General features: G+C 38.7%; 1 protein-coding gene across 1 annotated transcript in view; it reads left to right on the top strand.

The window, feature by feature from the left end:
• The window catches only part of LOC106513947 (protein TANC1), a 59,818-nt gene that overhangs the window by 46,208 nt on the left and 3,970 nt on the right, over positions 1-9,640 (top strand). The window contains exons 19-27 of the mRNA XM_014003013.1: positions 930-1,133; positions 2,212-2,293; positions 4,043-4,176; positions 4,249-4,372; positions 4,446-4,621; positions 6,702-6,834; positions 6,940-6,969; positions 7,047-7,138; positions 7,209-7,355. Coding sequence (XP_013858467.1) covers positions 930-1,133; positions 2,212-2,293; positions 4,043-4,176; positions 4,249-4,372; positions 4,446-4,621; positions 6,702-6,834; positions 6,940-6,969; positions 7,047-7,138; positions 7,209-7,355 — 1,122 coding nt within the window. The remainder of the gene's footprint in view (positions 1-929; positions 1,134-2,211; positions 2,294-4,042; positions 4,177-4,248; positions 4,373-4,445; positions 4,622-6,701; positions 6,835-6,939; positions 6,970-7,046; positions 7,139-7,208; positions 7,356-9,640) is intronic.

The following is a 9,640-nucleotide window of genomic DNA, read 5'->3' as shown; positions in this document are numbered from 1 at the left end:
GTATTTAGCTGATGTCCTGTCTTTAGCTGATGTCCTGTCTTTAGCTGATGTCCTGTATTTAGCTGATGTCCTGTCTTTAGCTGATGTCCTGTCTTTAGCTGATGTCCTGTCTTTAGATGATGTCCTGTCTTTAGCTGATGTCCTGTCTTTAGATGATGTCCTGTCTTTAGATGATGTCCTGTCTTTAGATGATGTCCTGTCTTTAGATGATGTCCTGTCTTTAGCTGATGTCCTGTCTTTAGCTGATGTCCTATCTTTAGATGATATTTTCTTTAGCTGATGTTCGGTCTTTAGCTGATGTCCTGTCTTTAGATGATATTTTCTTTAGCTGATGTTGTCTTTAGATGATGTCCTGTCTTTAGCTGATGTTCTGTATTTAACTGATGTCCTGTCTTTAGCTGCTGTTCTGTCTTTAGCTGTTGTCCTATCTTTAGCTGATGTTGTCTTTAGATGATGTCCTGTCTTTAGCTGATGTTGTCTTTAGATGATGTCCTGTCTTTAGCTGATGTTGTCTTTAGATGATGTCCTGTCTTTAGATGATGTCCTGTCTTTAGATGATGTTCTGTCTTTAGATGATGTTCTGTCTTTAGCTGATGTTCTGTCTTTAGATGATGTTCTGTCTTTAGCTGATGTTCTGTCTTTAGATGATGTTCTGTCTTTAGCTGATGTTCTGTCTTTAGCTGTTGTCCTATCTTTAGCTGATAAGCTAAAATCAGCCTGATCATCACAGATAAATCAGGTTTTGTCCTCGTCTCAGAACTTTACCTCCAGCGATGACTGAACTGATTCGGTTTTAGACACCCCAGTTTCAGGATCTATTCTGGGCCCTGATGAAACGAACCGGGCCGATCTGGGTCAGGGATTTTACCGGCACGTCCAGGATCGGGGTCGTTCAGTCCTTCTGTGCCCCCCCTCTCTGTGTGTGCCAGGTGGGTCACGCTGATAAAAGTGGGCAGTGCGCGCTGGTCCACGCGGCGCTGAAGGGCCACACAGAGATCATCAACATCCTGCTGGTCCAGGACTGGGGACCCGAGGTCCAGTCTGGTCCACCGCTGCACCACGAGACCGCCACCGGAAAAACACCGGCGGTTCAGCAGGCGGTCACGGCTGCAGCCAGCGTGGGACACGCACAGGTCAGAAACTGTTTCAGCTCATCGGGGCTGGAGGGAATGCATCATCAGCCGAAATGTTTACACTCTTCAAAATAATAAACTTTATTTAAACAAAAATCTTCAAACACACTAAAGACTCTGTTTCCCTTTAAACTCTGCTACAGCAAAAAGACATTTTCCTGTTAGCTAATGTTCTTCCACCTTAAGCTTTCAGTTATTTTTTATCTTTAGCTTTCAGCTTGTTTATCTACTATTAGCTTTTAGCTAATGTTCTTCTAACTTAAGCTTTCAGCTATTTTTTTAACTAAGCTTTTGTTTTGCAACTACTGGATTAGCTTTTAGTTAACATTCGGCTACCTTAAGCTTTTAGATTTATTTTCATCTTTAGATTTCAGCTTGTTTCTCTACTATTAGCTTTTAGCTAACATTCTGCCACCTTAAGCTTTTAGATTTATTTTTATCTTTAGATTTCAGCTTCTGTTTTTCTACTATTAGCTTTTAGCTAATGTTCTTCTAACTTAAGCTTTCAGCTATTGTTTTAACTAAGCTTTTGTTTTGCAACTACTGTATTAGCTTTTAGTTAACATTCGGCTACCTTAAGCTTTCAGCAAGTTTTAAACTTTTAGCTTTCCGACTGTCTTACTACCATTAGCTTTTAGCTGATATTCTTGCACCTTTTTTTTCAGTTAGTTTATTTATTTATTTATTTATTTGCTTTTTGGCATTAAGCTTTTGTTTGACACTTAACTTTTAGCTAAAATTTTGCTACTTTTAGCCACTGTTTTGCTAATTATACTTTTTTGCCATTGTTTTCATAATGTAGCTCGTCTAGCTATTAATAAGCAAATTTCAGCTACAGTTTAATAAATTAGAGATTTTAGTTTTGGTTTTCTAATTTTTTGATTTTAGCTACTAATCTTAATTTTTGTTTTTAGCTAAGGGTTTACTTATTTTAGTTGTGTTTTTGTAGTTTTAACTTTAATAAATTCATTCTGGTTTCTTCAACCTTTAGATTCTCGTCTGGATTTTTTTCATAATTTCTCTTATTTTTTAACAAGGCGACAGAAAACTGAAGCGGTTTTTGTATTTTTTCTTGCAGGTGGTGAAAAGCTTCCTGGAGCTGAAAGATGAGCAGCTGGCGGTGCAGATGGACGCTCACGACTCACTCTGGGGAGAAACGGGTGCTTTTCTTCTCTCCGTCACAGATTCTGTCTTTCTCACCTGGTTTTTGTCCGTCAGTCACGACGAAAAGACAAAACCCAGCTGGACCTGAACACGCTGACCCGRGACTTTTTTTTTGTTTTTGTTTTTGTTTACAAAACTCTGCTAAGATCAGATTATTTAATTCACTTGTTTTGAAACAAGAAAAATCGATTTTGTTCGGCTGTTTTTTAATTTAGCTACTTTTATCCCAGATGTGATAATGCAGCTGCTGTTGGGTCAGTTTTATGAAGCTTGTTTTTCTGCCTGCAGCAAAACGATAGCTAAAGATAAAATGAGCAAAACCTACATTAAAAACTAACATTAAAAAACTGTAGCTAAAAGATGAAAAAGAGCAAATCCATAGCTAAAACCACAGATTTGCAAAACATCAACTAAAAGCTAAAGTTTGCTAAACTATAGTTGAGTTAAAACTGTAAAATCATAAAAACAAAGAGAAGACATTAAAATTTGTAGATGAAAGCTAAAAATGACAACACTGTAGCAAAAACAAACAAAAAGAAAACAGCTAAAATTAGCAAGACCTAATCTAAAAGCTAACATTAGCCAAACTGTAGCTGAAAATTTAATTACACGACACTATAAAGCAAGAAATAGCAAAGCTGTAGCTAAATGATAAAAATATTTAGTGAAAATTAAATTAAACTGAGCTAAACCTGAGCCAAAGGCTAACATTAGCAAACTGGCTGAATGCTAAATATGGCAAAACTATAACTAAAGGCCACATTAAGCAAAACAGTAGCTCTAAGCTTAACTTTGCAAAACAGTAGCTAATAGTTTTGCCATTCATAGCTTGTAGCTAAAAATAGCTAAAACCTCTATCAAAACCTGAGCCAAAGCTGACATTAGCAAACTAGCTGAAAGCCATGAATAGAAAAACTTTGGCAAAATGCTACGCTATGTAAAACAGTAGCTCAAAGTTTAACATTGCAAAACATTAGCTCATAGTTTTGCCAAAGCTAAACGCTAAAGTTAGCAAAACTATAGCTGAAAATTGATTTAGACAACACTGTAGATTAAAGTAAAAAATAGCTGAACTGTAGCTAAACGGTAAAATCATTTAGTGAAAATGAGGTAAAACCTTAAATGAGCTAAATCTGAGAAAGACGCTAACTTTAACAAACTAGCTGAATGCTGAAAATAGCTCATTTTTAGCTAAAGGCTACTTTAAGCAAAACAGTAGCTCAAAACTTCATTTTGCATTACAGAAGCTAAAGTTAGCAAAAATATAGCTAAGCACAAGAGCTAAAAGATAAAATATGCAAAGCCAGAGATGAAAGCCTACAAAATAGCAAAACTGTAGCTAAAAGCTAAAAAATGAAAACRATGCATAATTTGTTAAATAAGCAACATTGTAGCTAAAACAAAAATCAGCCGAACAGCAGCTAAAAACTAAAATAAGCTTAAGAAACAGAATGAGTATTCTGAAGTAGATTTCAGAGAATTGTGTTTAAGATTTTTATATTTTTCTATGAAGTTTTACGAAGTTAAATATTTTAAAAATATAAAAAAAATCAAAGAAAACTGAACGGTCCTGGTCTGGTCCTGGTCTGGTCCTGGTCCTGGTCCTGGTCTGGTTTTTGATGGAGACAAATAAAACTTAATTTGCACATTTAAATTMAATTTAAACCATAAACATTTATTAAAATAACAAATATAAAAGTTAATAATGACACAGTTACGTCTCTGTTTGTCCCGCCTCCTGTCAGTGCTGACGGCGGCGGCAGGAAGAGGGAGGCTGGAGGTGTGCGCGCTCCTCCTGGAGCAGGGGGCGGGGCTTGAGGTCCCGAACCGCAGAGGGATGGTCCCGTTACTCAGCGCAGCCAAACACGGTCACACTCAGGTGAGCAGGTCTCTGGTTCTTTTTGTTTTATTCACCTGTTTGGAATCTGAAGCTCCTCCCCCTTTCTTTAAGGTCGTGGAGCTGCTTCTGAAGAAAGGAGCAGACATGAGCGGCACCGACAAACTGGGCCGCTCGGCGCTGATGCTGGCCGCCTCCGAGGGCCACAGCGGCACCACGGAGCTCCTGCTGGCCAACGGTGAGGGGCCCCCAGGCTCCTGAACAGCTGCTTCCTGTGCAGCGAGTAATATTTGTCTGTCTGTGGCCCCCAGGAGCCTCCATGTCCTCTGTGGACCAGGAGGGCCTGACGGCGCTCAGCTGGGCCTGCATGAAGGGCCAGAAGGGCGTGGTCCAGGTTCTGGTGGAGGCGGGGGCGGACCTTAACCAACAGGACCGACAGGGACGGGCCCCGCTGGACCTCGCTGCTCTGAACGGAGACGCAGATACGGTGGGTTTAAAAACTGCTGCGAGCGAGCACTTTTAGCTTTCAGCAATAGTTTTAGCTACATGCTAAAATTAAGCTACATTCAGCTACTTTTAGCCTTTAGCTACATTCTAGTTAGGAGATTTTTGCTTTTCGTTAGTTTCTCTGTTTATCTTTTATCAGCAACATTATTAGTTTTAGCTTTTTGCCACGCTTTACTAATTCAAGCTTTTAGCTAAAGTTTTGACAGTTGGAGCTTTTAGCATAGTTTTGTTACCTTTAGTTTTTATYTAAACTTTGCTAATTTGAACTTTTAGCTSATTTTGCCAGTTATATGAATCATTTTGAGAATAACAGCTTTGAGCTGATTTAGTTCATTTTAGCGTTTTGTTCAGGTTTTGACAATTTTAGCTTTTAGCGACGTTTTGCATTTTCATATTTTAGCTAAGTCTTTGTTGATTTTTGCTCTTATCTATAGTTTTGCTGATATTAGCTTTGATCAATAACCTTTTTAGTTTTAGGCTTTTGCCACATTTGATTAATTTTAGCTSTCAGCTATAAATTAGCCGATTTTTACATTTTTATTTTAGCTGAACTTTGCTCATTTGAACTTTTAGCTCATTTTSCCRATTTTAGTTTTGATGTTTAGTCAACTGAAGCTTTCAGCTGTGATTTTCCTAACTTTAGGTAAAGTTTTGACAGTTTTCACTCTTACCTGATTTTGCCAATATTAGCCTTTAGCTACTAGTTTTGCTYATCGTAGCTTTTAGATAAGGTTTTGACAGTTTTAGTCAATTAGCTTTTGGCTACATTTTGGCTAYTTTTATGCCCTTTTTGTCAATACAGTTTGGCCAAATGTAGCTTTTAGCTATATTTTGCTAATGTTAAGCTAACTTTTAGATGCTGTTTTGCTAATTTAAATTTTTAAGTAGAGTTTTTGGGTTTAAAATAATTAGTTATATTTAGCTTTTAGCTATAGTTTTGCTCATACTATAAGCCTTTATCTAATTTTTTTTTTTATCAATTTTAGCTACAGTTTTGCAAACTGTAGCTTTTGGCTATATTTTGCTAATGTTAAGCTAGATTTTAGATGCTGTTTTGCTCATTTAAATTTTTATGCAGTTTTTGATTATTAAATAATTAGTTATATTTAGCTTTTAGCTATAGTTTTGCTCATACTATAAGCCTTTATCTAATTTTTTTTTTTTAYCAATTTTAGCTACAGTTTTGCAAACTGTAGCTTTTGGCTATATTTTGCTAATGTTAAGCTAGATTTTAGATGCTGTTTTGCTCATTTAAATTTTTATGCAGTTTTTGATTATTAAATAATTAGTTATATTTAGCTTTTAGCAATGTTAGCTTTTAGCTATAGTTTTGCTCATAGTATAAGCATCGATCTAATGCTTTACCAATTTTAGCTACAGTTTTGCAAATTGTAGCTTTTGGTTACATTGTGCTGATGTTTAGCTAGCTACAGTTTGCCACATTTAGCTGCTAGTAAGCTAATTTTAGCTTTTTGGCAAGTTTTGACAGTTTTAGCTCTTCTCTATGGTTTTGCCAATGTTAGCTTTTAGCTATGTTAGGCATTCAACAGTTTTGTTTATATAAGCATTTAGCTAAGCTTCGCCTCTTTTAGCTTTGTTGTTTTGCTAATTCTAACTTTAATGTAGAATTTTGATCATTTCAATAATTACAGTTGCATTTAGCTAATTTTAGCTGTTTACTCTTGCTCATTTTAGCTTTCAGGGCTCAGTTTTGATGCTGTATAAATAATAATCAGTTAAAACCTGACACTTTAGCTGCTCTGGAGTGAATCTGTTGACAATCAGCCGAACGTGATTGTTGTTTCATATAATCGTCCTGTCAGGATATTTTTAGCCTCGTGAGGAGAATCATAATTAAATCATTTTCTCCTGTTTTAATCAAACTTCCTGCAGAGTCAGAAGAGCTTCAGACAAACGGACTCCCTGCGGATCACCAGGAGGACCGTCTCCTGATTAAAAACCCTCTTTGAGCTGAAGTTCAGCTCGYTGATGCGGCGCTGCGTGAAATCAGCCGAACGTGGACGAGCTTGCTGAAGTTTAACTGTGGAATTTGTTGTTAGGTGCACAACCTGGTGGAGCACGGGGCGGTGCTGGAGCGAGCAGAGAACAACGGAAGCAGGGGTTCGGACCGGGCGGCCGGCTGCCAGAACCCGGCTCTGGTGGCTTCGCTTCTCAAGAAAGGATCCAAACCCGGTAGGAGCGGCCCGGCTGCCGCCGATCGATGAGACGTCGGTTTGCTTCTCGCAGTTTTTATCTCTAACTCTCTCTCCTCTCTCCTTCGGCTTCATCGACCCAAAGGCTACAGAACGGCTCCGCACGACCGATCAGGTACCAGATTTATTTTAGCTACAGAGTAAAAGCGCCGAGGCGAGCTGAGTGACCAGATGAGCGTTTGCCCCACTCAGGTCACGCCACGTGGGCCATGGCGTCCTCCAAACCCGACATCCTCCTCATCCTGCTGCAGAAGCTGATGGAGGAAGGCAACATGCTCTACAAGGTATCTGCAGCACCGGGGCGGTTYTAAAGTCTGGATCAGAACTGAGCCGGCTCTGCTGTGTGTCTCTCAGAAAGGTCGTATGAAGGAGGCGGGCCAGCGGTACCAGTACGCTCTGAGGAAGCTCCCTCGGGAGGTCCAAGGAGAGGAGCTGAAGGGTCTCAGGGACCTGCGGGTCTCCCTGTACCTGAACCTGTCCCGCTGCCGCAGGAAAACCAACGTAAGGCTGAGCTGAACCAAAACACTCCAACAGTTCAGGGTTGTTAGATGGCAGGTGAGGTCCACGTTTCCCCAGATTTATTTAAAAATCTCCACAGATCAGAGAAATATGGATCCATTTTACATCTTTTTTATCCCGACTTCAAAACACAAATAATTCCCAAATCTAAAAAAAAAAAAAAAGTTTAAGGTCTACTTTTCCCTCTTTTTTTTCCACAACAGTCTGTAAAGATCCAGGACCTGACGACACCAGTTCTAGGTTCTGGTCTGTGCGGGTGTTCTAGTTCTTCAGTAGTTCTTGATCTTCTTTTCAAGGATTTTTCAGTTCAAGTTGCACCAAAAGTTTTTAGTAGATGAGACCAGTCCGGCACCTGGACTCTGGGGGYCACGTTGTTGTAATGGATGCAGTTTGTTATTTGACATTGTTTTGCTGAAATAAGCAAAGCCTTCTCTGGGGAAAAACATTCTAACGTTCTAAAATCTGTTGAACTTGTTTATAAAATTAAACATGTCAGGTGTTTTAAAAAAATAGCAACTTCAGTTTGTGGTTAGGTGTCATCTTGCTGAAATAAGCAAAACCTTCCATGAAAAAGACTCTGGATGAGAGCAGATGTTTTAATATCTGTAAAATTTGTCTCTAAAATAAATATCAAACGTTTAAGACATAGTACTGTTTTAAATAAATCAACTGCAGTTTGTGGCTAGGTGTTGTCTTGCTGAAAGAAGCAAAGCCTCCCCTGAAAAAGATATAGTCTGGCTTTAGCGCAGAGGTTCTAAAACTGTAGAGTTGGTTYCCAAAAATTTAAGCAGTTAAGCAACAACTGGGACAGCTGGAACGGGGGATCAAACTAGCAACCTACTGATTATGGAACGACTCCCCTAACCACTCAGCCACAGTCGCTTTAAAGTGTCTGTGACCTGCCTGTCCATCAAACACAAGTCAAAGAAAGATATAACTTTATATATATAAAAAAAACTTGGCATAATACACATGATTTTACCCATTTTGTCATATAACTGTCTTTATTTTGAACTTGGCTCAGCCAAGTGAAACAGGAAGTGACATCAAAGGGGAACTCTTTGAAAAAGAAAACTTCCTGGTCTTTGTTTAATGAAACTTTATTTGAACTCTGGTTCTTCTTCATGTCTCTGATAGTGACTCAAAATTATCTAAAGAAACATCAAATTATTCTCTACGGTCTGTGTTGTCGGCCATTTTAGCAACACTCTGTTCACATGCAGACATTCCCCTTTGACATCACTTCCTGTTTCTTCAAATGCAAATATCTCAACAACTGTTCATCTCAGCGGCAGGAAATTTCTTTTGTAATAAGTCAACGTTATCTTTCCAAAAACACATTCATATTTATTACAAAAAAATTGATGTTACAGGCTCTTTAAGCAGTTTCAGAACAGAACCAGACCTGTTTTTAATGCTGCAGCTCAGAGATTAATACAGATTATATTAGGAGATTTAAAGTCTTTCATTGAGGAGCGTTATTTTGAAGTTGTTCCACTATTTTTAGTCAGTTTTTCTCAGACTGCTGAATCTCTTCAGCTTTTAAGTCTCTTTTTGTACCCAGTCCTCCGACCGACCTGTTGATAATAAATTATCATTATTTAACTTCATTTACTAATGTAAATGAAGTTTTTTCAGAATGAAGGCTGTARAATAAAAAGTGTCGAGCCCGCAGCGAGTGGAAACATAATGTGTGTGTTGTTAGTGTGCAGATGGATGTGTGTGACCCACGGCCGGTTCTGGATCCCACCCTGGTGATGACAGACGTCCTAACAGACTGTTAAAAACGCCATTCCTTAGGGTCACTGCTGCCGATGAGAAATGGGGCAGATAATGTGAAGTGATAAGGTCACCCTCGCCACACGGGAGTTATTTACAGCCGACGACCGAGCGGGGCGCCTAAATCTGCGTTTTCCAGGAGAGCGCAGACACAAGCTGATCCCGCCGTGAAATATTTAGCAGCAAATGTTCAGGAACTCCCACCCAAGTAAAAATATTCATTAAATATTCACCTGAAAGCCACGAGGAGGTGAAACCTGCAGCGTTGTGTTCTTTCATTACAGACTTCAGTTTTTAGATCCATTTGATGAAGCTGAAATTACTGTTTTTTATTTAAAACGCTTTAAATTAAATCTGCAAAAGAATGGTTCAGTTGCATGCTTTTCGTTTTACAGAATAAACTATGGGATAAATCATGTGCCAACAGGAACTGAATTTGAATTTCTCAGATTGAATCTGAATGTGCATAATTTGAAATTGAATGCACT

The sequence above is a fragment of the Austrofundulus limnaeus genome, unplaced genomic scaffold (assembly GCF_001266775.1).
Source record: "Austrofundulus limnaeus strain Quisiro unplaced genomic scaffold, Austrofundulus_limnaeus-1.0 Scaffold16, whole genome shotgun sequence".
Lineage (NCBI taxonomy): Eukaryota > Metazoa > Chordata > Actinopteri > Cyprinodontiformes > Rivulidae > Austrofundulus > Austrofundulus limnaeus.
This window is presented reverse-complemented; position numbering and strand designations above follow the sequence as displayed.